Source organism: Bufo bufo, chromosome 1 (genome assembly GCF_905171765.1).
Source record: "Bufo bufo chromosome 1, aBufBuf1.1, whole genome shotgun sequence".
Taxonomy (NCBI): Eukaryota; Metazoa; Chordata; class Amphibia; order Anura; family Bufonidae; genus Bufo; species Bufo bufo.
The window spans coordinates 51,620,448-51,646,246 of NC_053389.1; the positions used below are offsets into that span (position 1 = coordinate 51,620,448).

Genomic DNA, 25,799 nt, shown 5'->3' on the forward strand with positions numbered 1-25,799 from the left:
AGCTGGGCTGCCCTGGTCCACCTTGCCTTCTGTGGGGGAGGCAGCAGTGCGGTTGACCGGCACTGGCGCAGCTCAACCCCGGGAGAACAGAGAGGTCTAGTGCGTCTCTGTTATCCCTGATGATCTGGAACAAAAAGAAAATAAAACAAAGTAAAAATCTAAAATTGAAACAAGGAGAAACCAGCCCTGCAGAGCAGGGAGTGTCTTGCCTCCTTGGACACTAAGCAAAAACTGGCAGTCTCTCTCTCCAGGCTGAGGGTATAGCTGTGGAGGAGGGGCTTAACAGTCTTCACTTAGTGTCACGCCTCCTAGGGAGATGAGCTATACCCAAGGTCTTCTGTGTCCCCCAAGGAAATTGGGCGAGAAATAGCGTTTTATCAAATTCTACTGAACGAAAATTATTATTTTACTTATGTATGCAGAGATCGCAGTGTAGGGACTATAAGTAAACAAAAAAAAAAAAAAAACGGTTTAGTGGGCTGACAGAAGCCCTTTACTATTAAAATTCTGGAAAACCCCTTTAACTATTACTGCAAATTTGCTTTTTACATTTCAGAGTGATGCTGCATGGGGCTTTATTATAGGGTCTAATACCTTTCTAGGAGCTCAGTGTATAGCTTCTCTAGGACAGCGGCTGCAGTGGAGGAATTACTTATGTACATAAGTTACTGTATGTCTACTGTACCGTAGTCACGGCACTATGTGAGAACAGTACCAAAAAACAAAGGCAGGAACATTCAGCATCATGGATCATTATGATGCTGCGAGTCTGGGGCAGAGGAGCAGTGTTCAGTCCAGGGACATACAGTCATCACATGCAGTGTGTTTCCTAATGCTCCTGTGAAACTGGTCTTACAAACTGCATCTTGTGGTTTTACACATTTACACCGACCAGGATCTTCAACCAGTTCCAGCTGCTCACCCTTTAGACGCGGCCCACCATCGTATCTCTGATAGAAGACCTCGGCTGAGTACTCTGAAATTCTCTTCACAAGAGAGATTTTGTCAGGATGCAGCTTGCCGTGGGTACATAGGTATTTGGAATTGTCGATGGGCTTGGCTGGTGTGGATTCATCCAGCCATTTCTGGAGCCATTCAAGAGGAATAAATTCATATGCGTTATCTACGGAGAAGCAGAGCACAAGAGAGTAAAATGTAATGACGCAGTCAACGGCAGAAACTGTCATCAAGGCAGAGTCAACAAAACGTATGGAAGCAAGACATCAAGCCTACAAAATGTACGGAAACTCATCTACAAAAGAGTGCAGGCTAAGGCGGCTTTCACATCACCGCTAATGATTTCCATTCTGTTCAACGAAAGTAACTCAAGTGCCTCCCTAATGGGGCCTCTGACGCAGACGTGAGCCCGGAGAACATACAACACTTAAGAAATCACATGGTAAACCCCCGAAGTGAGCAGGAAATGAGAAAACCAACATACAGAACAATGTGTAAGAATACTACCCCAGTCAGAGGGTAAAGGTTGTCCATGTGAGGTCACATGACTGCACTGCTCTTGGGTTCTTGCATTGTAAAGACATTGGTTCATGATCCAGTATGCATTTACACAGTAAGAGCCCATGGGCAATGAGACTACACCGATGCGCCCTACTGGGCTCACACCGACTACATACATTGTGCACTTGGGGTAGAAATCATAATCAGGTGCTTTATTTCTCATTTCCGGAGAAAGAAAAAAAGAAATCCCAGACTCCTTTAACTGTCAAGTAGATAAAGTAATGAAGGAGTCTTGAGCACATGAGAACGTATATAATCTACATCATGTAAAATAAACAGCTATGTATGGGAGTAATAAAATATCTTACAGACCAGCTCCTGCAGGTAACCTCTGGTACAGCTCCTTCACCTCTTCATGTTTGGCTTTCCCTTTATCCACACTCTCCCTCCGCATCTCGGACATTTCCACACACCACTCCTCAAACTTGCAGTTATCCAGCTCCACCAATTTCTGGAGGAAAACTACAAGAAAAGGAAAGACGCGGTGAGTGGAGTGAACGACATCAGGTGAGGTTCAGACATAACCAGCAATGATGTCATCTCTGACGCCTTATGTCTATGGCTGAACTCACACTCCTCAATGGGACGGAGGCCAACAGATCATGATGGAGTCAACATTACCAGAGGCTTAAAGGCCACACAACTCACCTGGAACCTCACACTCCACCTCTGGCATCTTTTCTACCTTTAGCCTATACACCAACATGTAGGCGTTTCGAGAGCAATGGATGCCCTTTGCACACTTGGGTTTACGTGTTGCAGCTTTAGATGGCTCTGCTAGCAAAAGGAACAGATACAAACAAAACAAAAAGGATTATTAAAGGGAATCTCACCCCAGGGGAGACTAACAAGTAGAGTAATACATGTATAGAGAGATCATTTGCAGCTAAGGGTACTTTCACACTAGTGTCGTTCGAATCTGGCAAACCGTATGCAAACTGACATCCCTTTTTTTCCGGATCCGGTGAAATACCGGATCAGTCTTGTCCGGTATCATCCGGAATAACGCATTTGGTATTTAAATTATTTTTAAAGATCAAAGGCAAAACCAGCTCCTCCTATATCCCGGCGCATGCGCAGACCGGAGAACCGGATGCTGCGACGCGGCAATTTCCGTAACATTTGGTACCGGATCCAGCATTAATACAGCTTTATGGAAATTAGTGGCGGATCCGGCAAGTGCGATATTGTTCCTGGATTTTCTCCGGAAAAAGTACCGCAGCAAGCTGCGGTATTTTGTCTGGTCAGATACCGTACAAGGGACGGAACGGAAGACATCCTGATGCATACTGAACGGATTGCTTTCCATTCAGAATGCATTAGGACAAAACTGATGCGTCTTTTTTCCGGTATTGAGACCCTTTACCGGATTTCAATACCAGAAAAGAATAACGCTAATGTGAAAGTACCCTAAGGATCAGTAATTCGTAGGTCGACACACCCCAATTCTCTCGCTGTGTATCTGCAAACCAGCCAGGCTACATGGAGAGGACTCCTATGCATGCACACATGATGGAGAGGATTTCATGACTAGTCTGTAAGCACATAGCCAGGGAATGGGGGTCAGTATCAACATACAATTTACTGATCCAGAGTCAGAAGCAGGTGAATGTCTGTACTTAATAGGGCTTGCCGGAGGTGACAGATTCCCTGCAAATTATGGAGTCATTCCAGCCACAAGGGTTTATGCAAGAGAAAGAGAAATGACTATAACCCAGCCTGGTGGAAGGGGCACAACAAACTCAAGTGACCATCACCTCCTGAATGTCTCCTGGTAAGAGGCAACAAAACCAATATATTGTTGTGCCTATAGGTATATACATTGATATCTAATTATTCTAGTCAAGATGGATGTTCATTGCCTTTAAGAGCCATGCTCGACTATATTTACAATTGTCTTGAGTAGGCCGACGTAGGGGTGGGCGATATGGCCTAAAATCTATATTGCGATATAATTTTAAGCATGTGCGATATATATCGCGATATATTGTTTTCTATATTTGGGGGGGGGGGGGGGGGGGGGGGGCAGCGCTCCTTCTCATAGGTCTGTGCGGCGCATTGCTAATGCTATAAGCATTAGCAATGAGCCGCACAGACAGAAGAAGGAGCGACCGGCGGCCACGGCGCACGTGAGTATAATAATGCTGCTCACTAACATACCATGGCAGCAAGGACTTCAGTAGCGTGACTCCTGGCTGCCATTACACTGCTGGGACTCCGATCGGAACTGCCCACTGCCACCAATGCAGAGACTGAAGAACATTCCCGGCACCCGACCTCTGACAGGACGCTGTGATCCACGCGATTAACCCCTCAACTGAGGGGTTAATTGCGGCGGATCGCAGCGTGCAGTCATAGGGGCCGGGATATGGCCGGCACATGAACGCTACGTTGGTCTTCAGGCATTCATTGGTGGCGCAGTGGCCACAGTCCCTCCCCTCCTCCTCCTACTCTGTTCTTATTAGTGGCTAGCAGCAGCCGCGCACAGTGGGGAGGGAGGGACTCCCTCCTTCTCCACTGTGCCGGCTCAGGAGAACATGGTGCGCGCCGAGAGCGCGATCATTCACTACCGCTCCGTGGTCATATCGCGGTCCGGCGATAGGCACAAAATCCATATCGTGGCACAAATTTATATCGCATATCGCCCACCTCCAGGCCGACGTAAGGTCACACAAAAGGTTTCTGCTTTTTAGTGTTATTCTTCTCATGAATGTACCAGTCTGAGAAGAAGCCTCCTTTATTAATGAAGCTAAATATATAATATGTATGTATTCATTTAATGAACCTTAGCATAAGACAATCAGTAGGACATACATACACACATATATATATATATATATATATAAAAAGTTGATGAGCAGCACACAAATCCAAAAGCGGTGCAATTCCTTGAAACAGACCAAGAACCTGGTCCTATTAGATATATGTAAAAAAAAAAAAAGACCAAGGCAGCACTCAAATATCCGTGAAATAAAAGGGTATTTTAATCACCCATGTGGAAAACAGCAACGTTTCAGCTCACTCCATGGAGCCTTTGTCAAGCCATAATACATAGTGCAAAGTCAAGTGCTTATATAGCAAACATAATTAACAAAAGTGATTACACGATTATACATCAGTTTTTACAAAAACACTAATAAAAACAGTAAATTTCAAGTGTACTTGATTACAACACAATAAAAGCAGACCATATAACAAAGTGCTATGTGCCAAAAAATTCTAACCATAAATTGATCTGGTTACAGTGCATAACATCATGAATCAACATTACAAATCTGGTGTACGTGATCGTGCTGATTAAAAACAAATAAATTAATCTAATAGAGAACTCTCACATGTAGCTTGAGACGGCAGGACTCAGTCGGCGTCCGGAATTGAGTAATGCGCAGGCGTGGGAAGCTCCTCATCCCGCGAGACCATCTATCACATAGGACACATAGCCGCCCACATCCAAGATGGCGACTCAGCACCAGAGACTGAGCATGCTCGTTCCAGAAACAAGGTGGAGACAGTCTGACGCACACAAATCATGTGACAAAGTCACATGACCGCCATGCCATTCATAACACTGGACCGATTATACTACACCGTCTCCTTAGTAATAGCTAAAAAAAAGGGAGTCCAACAGTGTAAAACGGGCCAATGGCATACCGCCACTATCACCCTTATTCACCTATTCCCTCATATTCATATCAATGGTTTTGTCTCTAATGGTCCACAAATCATGGGCAGTCACAATTTATCTCAAATGGTGTGGCGTGTCCGCCGGGAGTCACCCGAGCAGAGGCAGCACACCTAGATAGGAGCCACAGACACAGCCATCACCGTAAAGAAAACCATCCATTCACATCCAGACTGTATAATATCCTAGGTGACAAATGCACACAAATATGTGGCCTGAAAGACCGGCCATCTACACTGTGTCAAAGGTCCCATGATGGAGGAAACATGTATAATGCTGGGTCACATCTCGTCTGTGTCACTATGCGTCCAATTATAACTACGTACATATATCAAAAGAGCACTAAGGGTAACATTTTTGCCACATATCAATAATCGCCAATACGGTCCTGCTGTCCCCTAGCTTCCAAGGAGATGGTTCATTATAGAGCAGATTTGCATGTCTATCTATATAAAGTTTAATGTTTCACTGTACCCAGGAGGTCAAAAATAATGTTTCAATAGTCTGGGACTATAATTTCCTGTTTCTGGTTCTTATTTAAAATATTAACTTTTATTATTTCTTTAGTAAACAATACATTGCCACGAAAACAAAGTGAAAATGTTAAAAGGAGACTTTTGTATTACTTACCAGTAAAGTCTCTTTCTCGCTCTTCCTTGGGGGACACAGGAAACCATGGGTATAGCTCTGCTCCCTAGGAGGCGTGACACTAAGTGAAAGCTGTAGCCCCTCCTCCATCAGCTATACCCTTCAGCCTGGAGAAGAGACTGCCAGTTGCGTGTCCAAGTAGTGAAAGATAACCACCAACCGGAAAAAGAACCGTCAAGCCCCAACGGGGGCAACCAAGCCGGAACCACAACTGTAAACCCAAATGAAGGGCGGGTGCTGTGTCCCCCAAGGAAGAGCGAGAAAGAGACTTTACTGGTAAGTAATACAAAAGTCTCCTTTTCTCGCCCATATTCCTTGGGGGACACAGGAAACCATGGGACGTTCCAGAGCAGTCCCAGAAGGGAGGGACCAGAACAAACTAGACCAACACCGGAGGCATCAATCAACTGCCGCCTGCAACACCAGACGGCCTAAAGCAGCGTCAGCCGACGCATGAGTATGCACCCTGTAGAACTTGGTGAAGGTGTGCAAGGAGGACCAAGTGGCCGCCTTGCAAATCTGCTCCGTAGAAGCCCGATTTCTCTGAGCCCAGGAAGCCCCGACCGCTCTAGTGGAATGAGCGGTAACACCGAGGGGCGGAACCTTGCCCTTGGCGAGATAAGCCTCAGTAACAGCCATCTTGACAAAACGGGCGATAGCAACTTTGGATGCCGCCAACCCTCTGCGCGACCCCTCCGGAACCACAAAGAGCGAGTCAGTACGCCTGAAAGAGCCGGTTACCTCCAGGTAAGCCTTGAGCGCCCTGACAACGTCCAGGCGATGAAGTTCCCTCTCCCTAGGGTGGGAAGGGGAAGGACACAAAGAGGGGAGAACGATGTCCTCGTTCAGATGAAAGGCGGAGACCACCTTAGGAAGGAAGGAAGGGACCGGACGAAGAACTACCTTGTCCTGGTGGAACACTAGGAAAGGTTCCAGACAGGAGAGTGCAGCCAATTCGGACACCCTCCGAAGAGAGGTGACTGCTACAAGGAAAATAACCTTGCAGGACAGAAGTCGCAAGGAAACCGTCCGCAGAGGCTCGAAAGGAGAAGCCTGGAGCGCTGAGAGAACCAGGTTCAGGTCCCAGGGCGGTACCGGAGGCCGGTACGGGGGAACCGCGTGAGCCACGCCCTGAAGGAAGGTCTTGACAGGACCAAGGGGGGCCAGTGGGCGCTGAAACAAAATGGACAGCGCAGACACCTGACCCTTCAAAGAACTAAGACCCAGACCTTGGGCAAGTCCGCTCTGCAGGAAGGACAAAACGGTGGGGAGAGAAAAGCGGAGCGGAGGAATCCCTAGATCGGCACAGAACCCCAAATAGGTCCTCCAGGTCCTATAATAGATCCTAGAAGAGGACGGCTTACGGGCGCGGATCATGGTGCGGACGACGTCCGCAGAAAAACCCCTACGTGTCAGGACAGTGGTCTCAACAACCACGCCGTCAAACGTAGGGACCTTAAACGCGGGTGGAAGATCGGTCCCTGAGAGAGAAGATCTTCCCTGGCGGGCAGCGGCCAGGGCGCGTCTGCCAGGAGCAGCATGAGGTCGGCATACCAAGACCGGCGGGGCCAGTCCGGAGCGACCAGAATCACCGAGACGCCTTCCGCCGCGATCTTCCGAAGGACCTTGGGCAGGAGTGGGATGGGAGGGAATATGTATGGACGCGCGAAGCCTCGCCAAGGAAGAACGAGGGCGTCGGCTCCGCAAGCTCCCGGATCCCTGGCCCTGGACAGATAGGCGGGGACCTTGTGATTGAACTTGGAGGCCATGAGGTCCACGTCCGGTATGCCCCAACGAAGGCAAATGGCCTCGAATACCTCCGGGTGAAGAGACCACTCGCCGGGGTCGACAGTGGTGCGACTGAGGAAGTCCGCCGCCCAATTGTCCACCCCTGGAATAAAAATTGCCGATAGGGCCGGGACGTGGGCTTCCGCCCAACGGAGAATGCTGGAGACCTCCCTCATTGCAGCAGCGCTGCGAGTGCCCCCCTGGTGGTTTATGTACGCCACAGCCGTGGCGTTGTCCGATTGTACACGAACTGGATGACCCTTCAACAGATGAGTCCAGTGTCGTAGAGACAAAAGGGCCGCTCTCAGCTCCAGGACATTGAGAGTTTGGACTCCAATGGAGACCAAATGCCCTGGACGGATCGGGGAGGAAACACGCCTCCCCAGCCCAAGAGACTGGCATCGGTTGTAACCACCAACCAGTTGAGTGGCAGAAAAGACCTGCCCAGAAGAGGGGACTGTAACCACCAGCGGAGAGATGACCTCACCGGAGGCGATAGATGGAAGGGATGATCCAGAGACTGCGGCGATTTGTCCCAGGAGGAGAGGATCGCCCGTTGGAGAGGGCGGGAGTGAAACTGCGCAAACGGGATCGCCTCGAAGCAGGCAACCATCTGCCCCAAGACCCGCATGCAGAAGCGGAAGGACGGTCGACGGTGGAGAAGGAGACCCCGAACCGCCCCACGGAGGATCAGACGTTTTTCCGAGGGAAGACGTACTTCCGCCGCTCCCGTGTCTAAAAGCATTCCCAGGAAGACCAGTTGTCTGGAGGGGGGAAGGGAGGACTTGGGGAAGTTGATGACCCAACCGAACCTCGTCAGAGTCTCTAGAGTGAGATCCACGCTGGCAACCGCTTGAGAAAGGGACGGAGCCTTGATGAGGATATCGTCCAAGTACGGTAGCAGAAAAACACCCCTGGAACGGAGTAAGGCCAAAACCGGGGCCAGGACCTTGGTGAACACCCGGGGGGCTGTTGCCAGCCCAAAGGGAAGGGCGACAAACTGGAAGTGGAGGTCCCCCACGGCGAACCGGAGGAAGCGATGGTGACACCGGGCTACCGGAACATGGAGGTAGGCATCCTGTATATCGATGGAAGACATGAAATCTCCCTGCTCCAGGGAAGCCACCGCGGAACGGAGGGACTCCATCCGAAACCGTCGAAGGAGGAGAAAACGGTTGAGCTTTTTGAGGTCCAAAATGGGCCGCATGGAACCTCCCTTCTTGGGAACTACAAAGAGGTTCGAGTAGAACCCTTGGAACCTTTCCTCTAGAGGAACGGGGGTAATCACCCCCCTGTCCAGTAAGGCTTGAACGGCCGCGGAGAACGCAACCGCGCGTTTCGGGTCCCGTGGCAGGCGGGAGCGAAAGAACCGATCTGGAGGGAAGGATGCAAATTCGATTTTGTATCCGGAGCACACAATTTCGAGGGCCCAGGCGTCGGAGACGTGAGCCAACCAGACGTCCCTGAAAAGGAGGAGCCGGCCCCCCACCCGGGTGGGTGGGGGCGCGCCTTCAGGCAGAGGATTGCTTTGCTGCGGGTGTGCGGGCAGCCTGCGGCTTGCGCCAGGAGGGCTGCGCCCGAAAAAACGGCTTCCTATGCTTATCCTGGGGAGGAGCCGAAGCGGCAGCTGTGGTGGGAGCCCCAGAGGCCCTGCGGGAGGACCGAAAACGAGACGCACCAGGGCGTCCGCGGGGGGCGCCCCTGGCTTGGGGTTGAGGAAGATGGGTGCTTTTACCACCCGTGGCCTCCGAAATAAGTTCGTCTAGGCGGACCCCGAAAAGGCGGGAACCCGCAAACGGTAGCCCCGCCAAGGAACGTTTGGAGGCAGCGTCCGCTTTCCAAACCTTCAGCCAGAGCTCCCTCCTGACGGAAACTGCCAGGGCGGAGGAGCGTGCAATAAGGGCTCCCGCATCAAGGGAGGCCTCACAAACAAAATTCCCGGCCCGAACAATAAGCTGGGCCAAGGAACGCAGGTCCTGGATAGGGACGTCCGAGTCCAACTCCTGTTCCAGCTGCGCACCCCAAGCAGAGATTGCTTTCCCTGCCCAAGCAGAGGCAAAAACCGGTCTGAGAGCAGAACCGGAGGCAGCAAAAATGCCCTTAGAAAGGGTCTCCATGCGACGGTCCTCCGCTGACTGAAGAGAGGACCCGTCGGGAACAGGGATGGCCGTGTTCTTCGACAGCCGGGCCACAGGGGGGTCCACCTTGGGTGGGGAAGACCATGTGGCCACGACATCTGCTGGAAAAGGATAGCAAATGTCCAGCTTCTTGGGGTTGACAAAACGGGCGTCCGGTCGAGCCCAAGCCTTAGACACCACAGAGGAGAAATCAGAGTGGATTGGGAAGACTTTTGAGACCTGCCTGGGTCTGATAAATGAGACGCTAGCTGCGTCCGAGCTAGGGGGATCATCCTGCACCTTAAAGGTGTCACGAATATCAGAGATGAGTTGACCCATCGCTGAGGCTAGCTTGGACGGCAGGGCCGAGTCCATTTCCAAATCTGAAACCGCCAATTCACCTTCAGAGAGCGAATCCTTTGGGGAGGAGAGGCTCGTCTGGGTGCGCACGCGTGGCGGGGAGAGGGAGGCATCCGAGGAGGAGGCTCGCTCTACTCTAATACGCTTCTGAGAGTGCCTAGCTCGGGAGGGGTCACTAAAGGAGAGTGAACCCGCTGCAGCGGCAGAAGCGGTGGACCCGGAGGGCGCGACAGTAAGAGTGGCGTCCTGCGGGGTAGGCGGCCTGTCTATTAGGCGGCCCACGACATGAGTGAGGCTTTCCACGGCCTGGGACAGGGATCTAGCCCAGTCAGGCGGGTCAGAGGCAGCAGGGAGCGACACAGCGGGCGACTGAGGCTGCGGTGGAGCCCGACATGCAGTACAGTGCGGATCAGACTGCCCCCGGGGAAAGGGTTCCCTACAAGCAGTACAGGCATGGTACCAAGGCTTGGCGGCTGCAGAAGGGTCTGACATGGTGGAACAAAGATGTTGCACTTAAAGTGGGAGACCCCAAGGAAAGAAACGGGGATAACACCCAAGCGACAGTACTGTGGCACGGAGGGGGTTAAAAGTCCTACCAGACCCGGATGATGCAAGCGGCAGCGGTAAGGGGGAACAGACTGAGGAGGCTGTGGAGGAGAGGCAGCAGCACCGGCTTCGGATCGCACTGCAGAGAGGATTCCACGCAGCAGTGTGCGGTGAACCCGGAAGTAGCGGAGCGCATGTAGGAAGCTCCGCCCCCTCCCTGCCGCTCTGAAGCAGAGCCGCGCGCGCGCGGCAAAATGAACTTAACCCCCAAGGATAATGAAGTGCCGGCCTGAAATGGCGCCGTTCACGCCAAGAAAGCGGCCCCCTCCGCGCCTGGATGTGGCAGAAGGCAGCGTCCCTGCCAAGGACTTGCCCAGATAAACTCCCCTGCCCGGTAACGGTCCGATATCGGGGGGGGGGGGGGGGGGGGGGGAGGGGTGGGCGCACGATGTAGCAGTGGCCATGTAGTAACAGTGGCCATGGGAGCCCAGGAGGCCTGTAGCAGCGGTGGGAGGGAGGAAGGGGAGGCTGGAGCAGCCTGTCTCACCATACGCTGTCTTCACCCTCAATCCATCCAGCGGGGTCGCCCCTTCAGCTCCTGGCACCGCAGTGGCAGGAAGCCGGGGGAGGGACTTGGCGTGCGGGCGACCCTGAGCTGGCGGGACGCAGGGGAGCGAGGCTGCCCTGGTCCACCTTGTCTTCTGTGGGGGAGGCGGCAGTGCGGAATTACCGGCACTGGCGCAACTCAACCCCGGGAGAAACAGAGGGGTCTAATGCGCCTCTGTTGTCCCTGTAAGTAGAAAAAAAACCGAATTAAAAACAACAAATAACGTAAAAATAAAAAATCATAGGAAAACAACCCTGCATAAGCAGGGGGTGTCTTGCCTCCTTGGACACTAAGCAAAAACTGGCAGTCTCTTCTCCAGGCTGAAGGGTATAGCTGATGGAGGAGGGGCTACAGCTTTCACTTAGTGTCACGCCTCCTAGGGAGCAGAGCTATACCCATGGTTTCCTGTGTCCCCCAAGGAATATGGGCGAGAAAAATACATATGGAGGGCTACTGTATTTGGGGCTAAGGGTATAATGTCTCTACTATTACTGCATATCCCTCTGAAAGTGGAGTGTAGTCTATATCATTGTAATTTTATGTCTGCAATGTCGACCGACACCAGGCACTCTGTCACCTGGACTGCACTCTATTGGCTCATTACCCTATGAGACGTGCTCTTTAGATTGTATCTGACCCCTTTCTAGGAGTCTCTCTATGTTACTGGCACTTCGATTCTATCTACGCTGCCCCTGTCATGTAATAAAGTATGCTCGGCGTCTGCAGATCGCCGTGTTCCTATTCCGTTATTTGCCCTGCCATAATTTTTAAAAGGTATTAAAGATGCAGCTCCCAGCACGAGTTGGGCCTCCTGGCGGTGCAACAATGTCTACAACATACTGATTATACAGAGGAATGCAGGGAGTTTTTACTTGGATTGTTGAGATTTATTTTATCTAGGAATTATTTTTTATTCCAAGATGAATATTATGTTCAAATTGAGGGGGGCGGCGATGGGGTCCAATGTGGCGCCCACCTATGCAAACATATACATGACACATCTTGAAGAGTCCTACATCTATGGGTGCCGCCACTTCAGCCATGTGCTGGGGTGGTGGCGCTATATAGATGATATTTTTTTGGTATGGGTGGGCGCCGCAGAGGACCTCATGGCCTTCCACTCCTTCCTAAATGACATTGACCCGAGTGTCAAATTCACTTTGGTACATTCTCAGGATAAGTTGCAGTTTCTTGATATCGAGGTCTCGATCAGGGGACATGAATTGTCCACTGACCTTTATGTTAAGTCCACAGACAAAAATACTCTTGTAAGGTTTGAAAGCCATCACCCACGGCCAATGATTAAGTCCCTTCCTCTCAGCCAAATGCCACGGGTAGCCAGGATAGTTGATGAGGGCCCGGTTAGGGACCGCAGACTATCAGAGATGGCCACTAAGTTCCAGTACAGGGGCTATCCTAGGAGGCTCATCTGATAGTATTAGCAAAACCAGGATTAGAATGAACGATGGTGACCCAAGGAGGCCTAAGACTGTGATGTCGAGGATTCCATTTGTCACGGATTATTGCATTAGTAGTCCTCAAGTTTCCTCTATTGTCAGGAAACACTGGTCGATATTGACCAGTGGTTTTGACAATATAGAGGAATTTAGGGTCCCCCCTTTGTGCTCCTTTCGCAGGAGTCGCAATTTAGGAGACAAATTAGTCAGGTCAGCTGTTGGATCCTCCAAAATTGATTGCAGCACATATTTCGGCTCTACGCGTAAGGGCTGTTATCCATGCTGTAATTGTGTGAACTGCCCTTATATGATCAGAGGTGACTCTTTTGAAAATCCAGCCTCTGGTAAAACAATCAGAATTCAACAATACCTCACGTGTGATTCTACATACGCGATTTATTTACTATCATGTCCGTGTAAAGTGTGGTATGTTGGTGAAACAACTTGGGATGTCAAAACACGCCTAAACCAACATAGATATACTATAAGAAAGCAGAGGCTGGATTTACCTGTGCCCAAACATTTTAAGAAAGCAGGACACTGAACGTGATTTGAAATTCAGAATACTTGAGCAAGTGCCTTTGTCCAGAAGGGGTGGAGATAGGACGATACGTTTAAAAAGAAGAGAGCTCGATTGGATCTTTTAGTTACAAACTCTCAAACCTAGAGGGCTCAATGTCGATTTTAGGGTTATATGAATATCTCTCATTTTTTTGTTTTTATTTATTTTTATTTGTTTGTTCTTCCCCCTCCTTTTCCTTTTGTTCCCTTTCCCTTGTTTCCCCCTTTTTTGTTTTTTATTTTATGGTTCTGATTAACTTTGCTAGCCTCTCGTATGGTTTTATACATGTGCAATTATTGGATTCAATCCAACAACTGATATTTTGTTTTATGTATTCTTTATATAGATGGACATGCAAATCTGCTCTATAATGAACCATCTCCTTGGAAGCTAGAGGACAGCAGGACCGTATTGGCGATTATTGATATGTGGCAAAAATGTTACCCTTAGTGCTCTTTTGATATATGTACGTAGTTATAATTGGACGCATAGTGACACAGACGAGATGTGACCCAGCATTATACATGTTTCCTCCATCATGGGACCTTTGACACAGTGTAGATGGCCGGTCTTTCAGGCCACATATTTGTGTGCATTTGTCACCTAGGATATTATACAGTCTGGATGTGAATGGATGGTTTTCTTTACGGTGATGGCTGTGTCTGTGGCTCCTATCTAGGTGCGCTGCCTCTGCTCGGGTGACTCCCGGCGGAGACGCCACACCATTTGAGATAAATTGTGACTGCCCATGATTTGTGGACCATTAGAGACAAAACCATTGATATATGAATATGAGGGAATAGGTGAATAAGGGTGATAGTGGCGGTATGCCATTGGCCCGTTTTACACTGTTGGACTCCCTTTTTGAGCTATTACTAAAGAAATGGTGTAGTATAAATCGGTCCAGTGTTATGAATGGCGGTCATGTGACTTTGTCACATGATTTGTGTGCGTCAGACTGTCTCCACCTTGTCATGGGAACGAGCATGCTCAGTCTCTGGTGCTGAGTCGCCATCTTGGATGTGGGCGGCTATGTGTCCTATGTGATAGATGGTCTCGCGGGATGAGGAGCTTCCCACGCCTGCGTACTACTCAATTCCGGACGCCGACTGAGTCCTGCCGTCTCAAGCTACATGTGAGAGTTCTATTAGATTATTTGTTTTTAATCAGCACGATCACGTACACCAGATTTGTAATATTGATTAATGATGTTATGCACTGTAACCAGATGAATTTATGGTTAGAATTTTTTGGCACATAGCACTTTGTTATATGGTCTGCTTTTATTGTGTTGTAATCATGTACACTTGAAATTTACTGTTTTTATTAGTGTTTTTGTAAAAATGTATGTATAATCGTGTAATCACTTTTGTTTGTATGCTATATAGGCACTTGACTTTGCACTATGTATTATGGCTTGACAAAGGCTCCATGGAGTGAGCTGAAACGTTGCTGTTTTCCACATGGGTGATTAAAATACCCTTTTTTTTCACAGATATTTGAGTGCTGCCTTGGCCTTTTTTTTTTTACATATATTACTTTATATTATATTATGTTATGAAGACCAAATGCATCCAGTATGCCTTTTCATAGGTATATACACAATATATCCAAATACTAGTCACACTGGCACAAGGTATGTCAGGAAAGAAGCATGTTGATCTTGTGGGAGGTCACAGAGTAGATGGAGCATAGGTCCCAGCAGCACAGAGTATTTCAAGACTTTCCAACATCAATTTCTTGTAAGGGATTAGCACATTAAAGAGGTTGTCTTGGCTTTTACTATTTATGACCTATCCTCAGAATAGGTCATCAATATCAGATCATTGAGGGTCCGACACCCCACCGATCAGCTGTATCAGGAGACAGGGCAAGCAGTGCACACAATCAGTCCCCTTCTCTCTGCCTGTCCGCTGCTGCGGTCTATGGTCTTTTCCATAGACAGCAGCGGTAAACAGGAAGAGAGAAGGGGGACGGCACGTGCGCAATGCATGCGCCGTCTCCTCATACAGCTGATCGGCGGGGGTCATCAATAGTAAAAGCCAAGACAACGCTTTTAATGCTGGTGCGTAATAAAACATCTGGTATAGTAACATAGAGAAACACTGCACCAGTATGTCCCAGAGCTCTACTCACACCATTGCAACAAACACCACAAATCTGCCATAAAATTCACTCACGACGTAAAAGCCTTACCTAGTTCTTCCTCAATACCCAGTTGCAGCTTCTTTCCTTCCATCTTCTCTATCTCCTCATCATTAAACTTGTACCACTCGGAGGTCTGAGGGTCCTTCACGTGGGCAATGTAATGTCCGGAATAAGCGCTGACCCCTCTGTGGATGAGGACAGCACTCAGCTCATACACATATTTACTGTCTGAATAAAAAAAAAAAAGGATAAAAAGTACTAATCAATATAAGCAGTCTAGAAGTCTGAAGAAGTCAACTATACAACCAGAATAACCACACTTCTGCTGCATTAGTTATATGCTGTATTACACTCCAGAGCAGAACTCACTATTCTGCTGGTGGAGTCACTGTGTACATTATTTATCCTGTAATGATCCCGAGTTACAGCTTTTATTAGGCTCGGTTTCTGTGCGGTCAAATTTGCAGGTTAACAGAGGTATAACCTTCAAATTTGTGTGGCCACTGGCCATCCACGCGTGGACAGGGTTGCTGACAGCCCATGGTAATGCTGCTGTATTCTACAGAGCTGTAGTCACAATTCTGCTGGTTATTGGAGACAGTTGGAAAGCTTCTTGGCAGACACCTAAAGAGCGCTGATAAAAGGTAAATTCACCCCATTGTATCTGTTTTTACAACAGCATTAAAGGGAACCTGTCACCACAAAAATGCAATATAATCTGCCAGCAGCATTTTACAGAGCAGGAGGAGCTGAGCAGATTGATATATGGTTTTGTGTGAAAAGATTCAGTATAACTTGTATTTCATTTATTTACATTCCTGCTCATTTTGGTTGACTTCAAGAAGGTGGATCTATCAGTGATTGACAGCTCTCATTATACACAGTCATAGAGAGAAGACTGTCAATCACTGATAGAACCGCCGCCTTGATCTCAAAGACTAGAATAAGCAGGAATATAAAAGAATGAAATACAAGTTATACTGAAGGTAGACCCCCCTGTAAGCAAGTAATGGAGCAGCCTAGAAAAGAAGAGAAAGTGAACTGAGAATGGGTCCACCTCAGTAATGGGAGATTAACCAACCTGTCTGGTCCAGGAATGGATCCATTTCCAGGGTTTCCCCAAAACCAATGTACGTGTTCAGCTTCTTCTTGTGGCCAGTTTGCCTGCAAAGAGTAAAGGTGACCATCACCAGAACTGAACGCTGCGAGAGACACAGTGGTGCTGCCGCCACCATCAACGCACCTGTCAAAGACGAAACGCATGAGCTGCAGGTTGAGTGTGGGTGGCAGCTTTAACAGGCGGATCTTTCGGGTGGCATTCTGCTTACTCTGACAGTTTTCACAGAAATATCGATTGTCTCCTTCCAACTTCTCCTCCTGCCAGAAGAGACACCAAGAAAGTGAAGCACAGTAGTGCCGAGCAGGAGGCAAGAAATGACCATAGCAGTGACAGCATTACCTTTAAGAACTCTGTGACGCAGTCCGTCAGCTGCTTGTGTCCTTGGATATTCAGCTCCAGCTCATAAAACTTAGAGACCAACTTAGATTCCCGGCCACAGCGATTACAACTACAACACAAGGAAGAGGAGACATCAAGAGGTGCATAGTACACTGAAATACAAGAAGGTAGACGCCATTTCTGCATTTCTCAGTTCATCAGTATAGAGTCTAACTCCCTGCAGTTGGTGAAGGCTTTATGCCGCCAACCTGCAGAGACCGGATAGTGGCCTCTGTAAAAGATGTGTGAGGCACATGGTAGAGAGGATCATCCCACCACTTCTACTAGTGAAGGACGATGCTGTGGTAGAGTAACTCCCTAATGTTTACTTATTATCAGAGTTGCACCTTTTACAAGCAGGAGAAGCCGCCCTGGGCTGTCTTCCACGGAGATACTGCCTATGGAGCAGCACACAGAGGGGCGAAAGGGAAGCTGTGAACAGCCACATATTTGATATTTGTATTACGGTGGATTTACACCGCACAATTGTCGGGACGATTATCAGAAACGAACCTTACTACGATCGCTTGGATCCCAATAATCTGTCTGTGTAAATGTGCTGCTGCCGATCACCCGATGAACCAGTAATACACTTGAGCAGCAGACAGCACCATAAATCATTGCTTCTGGGCAGCAGATCGTGCTGCCCATATAGAGGAGGGGATCTTTACCGCCACTGAAGAGCAGGCAGTTATCAGGAGTGTTCCTTCCCGATAATTGCCTGCTCACGCGACACATCAATGTGCCATTGCCTTCTCACTAGACAGTCCACCATTTACAGCATCACTCCCTGGGTGAACACATAAAAGGACAGCAGTTATTATTGTGCTTAGAAACCAACCAGTGAAGCAAGAAAGACCCGTCATTCTCGTGGAGGCAGCAGGGAGGCGCCATGCCTGGGATGAGAGAACGTGGAGCCATCAGCGCTTAAGCAGACTGGAGGTATCCAGGGGACAGAGAATGGAGCAATGAAAGTCCACACAGCGGGAAATCACATGGGAAGATTTACTGGAGGAGTAGAAGTCCCAAGAGCAGAGTGCAAAAATTCAGCTCCCCCTCAGCACTCAGCATGTGCACTGTACGTGAGGAGGGGGTCAATCCAGCTGCAACAGGGGCTCGCTGGGTCTCACAGGTCTAAACATCCATGAGAAGCTACAATTAAAGGAGTTGTCCCATTACAGTAGCTTACCCTCTATCCACAGGAGAGAGGATAAGAGTCTGATCGGCAGGGGTCTCTCCAGTGGAGACCCTGTCGATCACGATAACAGGGGTCCATGTTCCCCCATTTGAATAGAGCAGCAGACAGACATGCGTGTGTGCTGCTCCAATTAACTCTATGCCGTAGATGGTACTAGTCTATCTCTGGCAGCTGCATAGAGATGAACGGAACAGCGGTGCACATGTAACTGCCGCTCCATTCAAAAAGAGGGAGCATGGGCCCCCACTCTTGTGATCGGCGGGGGCGCCAGAGGTCAGACCTCTGCCAGACACTTCAATTCTATCTTGTGGTTACGGAATAAAGTTGCTGTAATGGGAAAATTCCTTTAACCACTTCCAGACCAGACCATTTTTCCAACGTCCTGACAAGGCCTACTTTTGCAAATCTGACAAGTGTCACTTTCGGTGGTAATAACTTTGGAAAGCTTTTACTGATCCAAGCAGCTTAGACTGTTTTTTTGTGACACCCGGTTCTTCATGCAAGTGGTAGATTTGGGTCGATACGTTTTACATAAAAAAATAAAAAATTATTATTTTTTTAAATCAACAATTTTCTAAATTTGACTTTCTCTACTTTTAAGATGGGTAGTGATGCCTCACAAAATAGCTCTTACTTTACATTCCCCATATGTCCACGTCATGTTGACTTTCACACTCGCGTTTGGTGCGGATCCGTCTTGTATCTGCACAGACAGATCGGCACCGATAATGCAAACGCGCGTATCCGTTCGCATTATTCATAGTCCAAGTCGAAACGGATCTGTCTTAACTTACATTGAAAGTCAATGGGGGAACGGATGCGTTTTCAATTGCACCATATTGTGTCAGTGAAAAACGGATCCGTCCCCAGTGACTTACATTGTAAGTCAGGACAGATCTGTTTGGCTCCGCATCGTCAGACGGTCACCAAAACGCTGCAAACTGCATTTAGTGACCGTCTAAAAAAAACGCAACGGAGACCAAACGCAGCCAAATTGATGCATTCTGAACGGATCCTTATCCATTCAGAATGCATTGGGGCTAAACTGATCCGTTTTGGGCCGCTTGCGAGAGCCCTGAAACGGATCTCACAAGCGGATCCAGAAATGCCAGTGTGAAAGTAGCCTTACCGGTAATTCGGTTTCCAGAGATTCCCTCATGACAGCACCACAGGAGGATGCTCCGCTTTGACCTTCTTGGGACAGGAAACAGAGGTTAAAAAGGTCCCTCCCACCTCCTCCCTCCAGTGTTTTTCCAGATTACACCAGGATGGATGCAACCAATTTATTAAAAAAATCAGAAAATCTTATATGCAATATTTACATAGTAGTTAGTAAGGGAGGGAATGTACGGGTGCTGTCATGAGGGAATCTCTGGAAACCGAATTACCGGTAAGTCTAATTCCTATTTTCCAGTTCATCCCTCTTGACAGAACAACAGGAGACGTACCAAATTATAATTTAGGGGGGGACCAAGTCTAAGGACAACATATCTCAGATATGCATCATTGGATAAAAATACAATTTCATAGAGTCAGGAATAAACCTGAGACAGAAACTTTTTAATTCTGCCAGAAAACTAAATCTTGATGACAGAAGTTGTGAACCCAGTCGTGTCTCTGAATGTCTCAATCTGCATCCCTGATCAACAGACCTACCTCTGTTTATAGACTTAAATACTTAATTAGAGGAAGAATAAATTGTCTTATTAGACATCGGTCATAAAAAGGATGCCCTTTACCTGTAAGCCTAGTCCATATGGTAAGTACCATTGCGTAAAAGTGACTCGCTCTGAAACCAGATAAAATATTGTAACATCATAATATAACCACTGCACCGAGTAACAAGTTACTGTAGACCCCCATTACTGTAGACCCCCATCGCAGTTCATTCCCAAGAGCTTAATTGTTATAATATGATAAACCACTAACTCTGGAATGTCTACAAGGTATATGTAAGAAACCGACAGCACTGGCACAAGGTAGGCATGGACATCAACAATGAGATAACCAAACTGTACCATTAACTTCATACCGGTCCAGGACAAGCTTGGGATCCCGTACCAGGAGGTATTGGTATGAACTCAAGGAAGAAGAAGGGGAGGTACCCTCCCGATAAAACTAGACCAACCGAGAACCCACCTGCCCGCATAGCTTCAAGGTCAGAAGCAGTCTTAATGGTTCCACAGGATCTTTACATGGCACAAGCCGGGAATCACATGAACTGAGGAGCGGCAAAAGGTTACAGGACCTGTGCAGCGTACGTAGCCACAGCTTATACAGTTGTGTTCAAAATAATAGCAGTGTTTAAGAAAAAGTGAATAAAGCTTAAAATCCTTCTAATAGCTTTTATTTCCATACACACAAATGCATTGGGAACACTACACATTCTATTCCAAATCAAAACATGAAGAAAAATATGTAAAATTTGTGTTGTTCCTCAATTTTTTTTTTAAGAAAAGTGAATATTAGACTGTTCAAAAAAATAGCAGCGTTTGCATTCTTCTTTACAAACATTCACTATATAAACTGAAAAATGTTTGAAGATTTTCCTTTCCTTTGAATCACTTCACTGATATTTAGTTGTATAACTGCTGTCTCTGAGAACTGCTGGACATCTGTGTTGCTCGGAGTCACCACCTTCTGGCCCCTGTGAACAGGTATTCCAGCCCAGGAGGATCGGACTACATTCCACAGTTCTTCTCCATTTCTTGGTTTTGCCTCAGAAACTGCATTTTTGATGTCACCCCACAATTTTTCTATTGGATTAAGATCCGGGGATTGGGCCGGCCACTCCATAACGTCAATCTTGTTGGTCTGGAACCAAGATGTTGACCGTTTACTGGTGTGTTTGGGGTCGTTGTCTTGTTGGAACACCCATTTCAAGGGCATTTCCTCTTCAGCATAAGGCAGCATGACCTCTTCAAGTATTCTGATGGATTCAAACTGATCCATGATCCCTGGTATGCGATAAAAAGGCCCAACACCGTAGTATGAGAAACATCCCCATATCACGATGCTTGTCCACCATGCTTTACTGTCTTCACAGTGCACTGTGGCTGAATTCAGTGTTTGGGGGTCGTCTGACAAACTGTCTCCGGCCACTAGACCCAAAAAGAACAATCTTACTTTCATCAGTCCACAACATGTCTCTTTAGGCAGTCAATGTGCTCTTTGGCAAATTGTAACCTCTTCAGCACATGTCTTATTTTCAGCAGTGGGACTTTGCGGGGGCTTCTTGCAGATGGCTTGGCTTCACATAGGCGTCTAATTGTAACAGTTCTCACAGGTAACTTTAGACCTTCTTTGATCTTCCTGGAGCTGATTGTTGGCTGAGTCCTTGCCATTTTGGCTATTCTTCTATCCATTCGAATGGTAGTTTTTCGGTTTCTTCCACGTCTTTCAGGTTTTGGTTGCCATTTTAAAGCATTTGCGATCATTTTAGCTGAGCAGCCTATCATTTTCTGCACTTCATTATATGGTTTCCCCTCTTCAATCAAGGTACGCTGTTCTTCTGAACAATGTCTGGAACGACCCCTTTTCCTCAGAATTTCAGAGAGAAAAGCACTGTAACCAGAATGTACAACATTTGCTGCCTTCCTTCCTTAACCCCTTAAGGACTCAGCCCTATTTCACCTTAAGGACCAGTGTCACTTTAAGTGCTGATAACTTTAAAACGCTTTGACTTATCCAGGCCGTTCTGAGATAGTTTTTTCGTCACAAATTGTACTTCATGACACTGGTAAAATGAAGTAAAAAAATAAATAAATTTTATTTATAAAAAAATAAATACCAAATTTACAAAAAATTTGTAAAAAATTGCAAATTTCCAAGTTTCAAATTTCTCTACTTCTATAATACATAGTAATCCCTCCAAAAATAGTTATTACTTTACATTCCCCATATGTCTACTTCATGTTTGAATTATTTTGGGAATGATATTTTATTTTTTGGGGATGTTACAAGGCTTAGAAGTTTAGAAGCAAATCTTGAAATTTAAATTTTTCAGAAATTTTCAAAAACCCCAATTTTTAGGGACCAGTTCAGGTCTGAAGTCACTTTGCGAGGCTTACATAATAGAAGAAGCCACCCAAAAATGACCCCATTCTATAAACTACACCCCTCAGGGTATTCAAAACTGATTTTACAAACTTTGTTAACCCTTTAGGTGTTCCACAAGAATTAATGGAAAATAGAGATACAATTTCAAAATTTCACTTTTTTGACAGATTTTCCATTTTAATAATTTTTTCCCAGTTACAAAGCAAGGGTTAACAGCCAAACCAAACAATATTTATGGCCCTGATTCTGTAGTTTACAGAAACACCCCATATGTGGTCGTAAACTGCCTGCTGTACGGGCACACGGCAGGGCGCAGAAGGAAAGGAATGCCATATGGTTTTTGGAGGGCAGATTTTGCTGGACTGGTTTTTCTGACACCATGTCCCATTTGAAGCCCCCTGATGCACCCCTAGAGTAGAAACTCCAAAAAAGTGACCCCATTTTAGAAACGACGGGATAGGGTGGAAGTTTTGTTGGTACTAGTTTAGGGTACATATGATTTTTGCTCAAAAATTACACTTTTTGTGAGGAAAGGTAACAAGAAATAGCTGTTTTGGCACCGTTTTTATTTTTTGTTATTTACAACATTCGTCTGACAGGTTAGGTCATGTGATATTTTTATAGACCAGGTTGTCACGGACGCTGCGATACCCAATATGTATACTTTTTTTTTTTTATTTATGTAAGTTTTACACAATGATTTCATTTTTGAAGCAAAAAAAAAAACAAATCATGTTTTAGTGTTTCCATAGTCTGAGAGCCATAATTTTTTCAGTTTTTGGGCGATTACCTTGGGTAGGGTATGATTTTTGCGGGATGAGATGACAGTTTTATTGGCACTATTTTGGGGTGCGTGTGACTTTTTGATCGCTTGCTATAACACTTTTTGTGATGTAAGGTGACAAAAAAATGGTTTATTTAGCACAGTTTTTATTTTTTACGGTGTTCATCTCAGGGGTTAGGTCATGTGATATGTTTATAGTGTTGGGATGCATTGGCTGTATGAGTAATACAGTGTGTATTACTAGTACAGCTTCCGGCCTATGAGATCCAGGGGGCTGGATCTCACAGGCTCGTCACCGGTACGCCCTGGGTCATTAAGGACTCGGCAAACATGGCGTACCGGTACGTCCTAAGGGGTTAAATAAGGGCAATAATTGCCACCTGTTTTTCAAAGAATGAATGACCTCACTAATTGAACGCCACACTGCTATTATTTTGAACATGCCCCTTTCAATAAGTGATTGAATTACAGAGAATCAGAAGCATGCATGCCATGACTGTTGGGTTTCTATTACTCTACTACACCTGCTAGTAAATTATTTGCCATGTAGAAATATAATTTCTACCAAAAACAGTGATTGATCAGGTTAGTGATGTCTGACTGCTATTATTTTAAACACAAATGTATGAATGTGGACAGAGGCAACGAGCCAACGAGCCACTGCGTAGAGGCAGCGAGTGGACGCGGGCCATGCCCAGAGGCACTTGGCCGAACTGTTGAGGCAATCCAGCTGGTTAAACACATGTCTGGTTTACTTGCCTGACAAGTAGTTTGCCTGGTTTACTTACCGATCTTGGCGTATGTGCCACCACTAGCAAGCACCAATATTGTCACGCAGGTTCTGCCAACACTTGCATACAGAGCGTTGGTAAGGAGAGGAGAAAAGACCCCACTCCAGCTGCTGACTTTTTCAGGCACACTGAGGCGCGATCCTGCTGAACTCCACATGCACAGAGGCAGGGTTAAGGAACAGCGGATCTAAGCTCCATAAACCCATAGCCATCCATAGTGAGGTAACCACCAGCTGTATTACTCACTTTATCAGGGTTAGAGGTACTGTATTACTCACTGCATAAGAGGTACTGGCACAGCCACTTAAAAGGGTAGGAAGGATGAGGATGAACCCAACGATCGAACCCAGGCCATCAGAGAACCCACCTATAGGCTCAGACTCCATACAGTCAGGCAGCAATCCATGCACCACCAGGTGGGTTCTGGGCTGCTAAGGGACCTCTACCCCAAGAGTTTTAGCAAAGCTATTCGAGACCTGGAAGGGGAGGCCAGACACCCCGCGATCCTAGTGCCAGCCCTAGGCCCTAAAAGTTCTTGTTAATCTCTTCAACCCTAGAGCAGGGAACCTCTCTGCGTCCTTCCAGGAACAAGATAGGAAGAACACTGGTGGGTGGAGGTGGGAGGGACCTTTTAACCTCTCTGTTTCCTGTCCCAAGAAGGTCAAAGGGGAGCATCCTCCTGTGGTGCGGTCATGAGGGATGAACTGGAAATGTAATTTTTAAAGTACATTTGAAGGCTTAGAATTAAAAATCTTTTTTTTGTGTAGATTTTCAATTTTTAATACATTTTACCCTATAACACAGCAAGGTTTAGCAGCAAAACCAACCTCAATATGTATTACCCTAATTCTACAGTTTACAGAAACACCCAATATGTAGGGATGAGCGAACTTGTGTTTTCAAGTTCGGAGTACAAAGTTCGGGTTATCTAGGAATTCCGCTATGGATTCCGTTAGCATTACAACTGTAAGGGGGGGGGGGGGGGGGGGGGTCACAATGAGGGCATAACTACTGTGAGGGGGGGGGGGCCACAATGAGGGCATAACTACTGTGAGGGGGGGGCCACAATGAGGGCATAACTACTGTGAGGGGGGGGGGCCACAATGAGGGCATAACTACTGTGAGGGGGGGGGCCACAATGAGGGCATAACTACTGTGAGGGGGGGGCCACAATGAGGGCATAACTACTGTGAGGGGGGCCACCATGAGGGCATAACTACTGTGAGGGGGGCCACCATGAGGGCATAACTACTGTGAGGGGGGCCACCATGAGGGCATAACTACTGTGAGGGGGGCCACCATGAGGGCACAACTACTGTGAGGGGGTCACAATGTAGGGATATGTACTTTAAGGTGGCACAATGTGGGCATAACTACTGTGAAATTTGTACAGTGACAGCATAAATACTGTGAGGTGGGCACAGTGTGGGCATAACTACCGTGAAGGTTATACAATAAGGGGAATACTACTGTGAGAAAGGACCCACCCCAGGTGCCAAACACCTTAGGCACGCCACTGGCGCTAGTACTCACACAGTGACGTAGGCATACTGGCCACAGAACTGGTTCTGGATGATGTCCCGCACATAAGGATCCTTTTGTCGGGATAACTTATTTTCCAACAGACTCATGAACAGCTTGGAGAATTCCTGGGCGTCCTAAGAGAAGCAGAGAGGTAAGACGTCTGAAACACAAATGGTTCACTGCAAGATCCAAAACTCTACACGGCTGACTGATGGGGACAAGGCAGCGCTCCAATGAACCCACAGACAGGTGAATGATGGGGGCAGCGTCCAGAATAACACGGCTGACAGATGAGTAAACCAACCAGCAGTCACACCTTAATGGGCACATCTGATTTATATCTATTTAAGACGTGTACATTTAGGACAGAATTATTTTATTGGATTGTGGTCATGTGACAAGGGTTAAAGAGGACCTCTCATCAGTTTGTACTTTCTAAAATCAATACCTCGGAACGCGTCAGCCATTGAGAAAAAAAACAGCTCCTCATCTCCCTGGCTGTGATTCGACAG

At 47.3% G+C, this 25,799-nt stretch overlaps 1 protein-coding gene across 2 annotated transcripts in view; it reads right to left on the bottom strand.

Annotated features, from left to right (window-relative positions):
* The window catches only part of USP48 (ubiquitin specific peptidase 48), a 48,746-nt gene that overhangs the window by 14,708 nt on the left and 8,239 nt on the right, over positions 1–25,799 (bottom strand). The window contains exons 5-12 of one of the 2 annotated variants that reach the window (XM_040423653.1): positions 25,297–25,421; positions 16,893–17,001; positions 16,677–16,810; positions 16,515–16,597; positions 15,482–15,661; positions 2,167–2,295; positions 1,831–1,980; positions 923–1,123 (exon numbers count right to left, since the gene is read on the bottom strand). In XM_040423653.1, coding sequence (XP_040279587.1) covers positions 923–1,123; positions 1,831–1,980; positions 2,167–2,295; positions 15,482–15,661; positions 16,515–16,597; positions 16,677–16,810; positions 16,893–17,001; positions 25,297–25,421 — 1,111 coding nt within the window. The remainder of the gene's footprint in view (positions 1–922; positions 1,124–1,830; positions 1,981–2,166; positions 2,296–15,481; positions 15,662–16,514; positions 16,598–16,676; positions 16,811–16,892; positions 17,002–25,296; positions 25,422–25,799) is intronic. The other variant, XM_040423660.1, reaches the window with a different exon arrangement.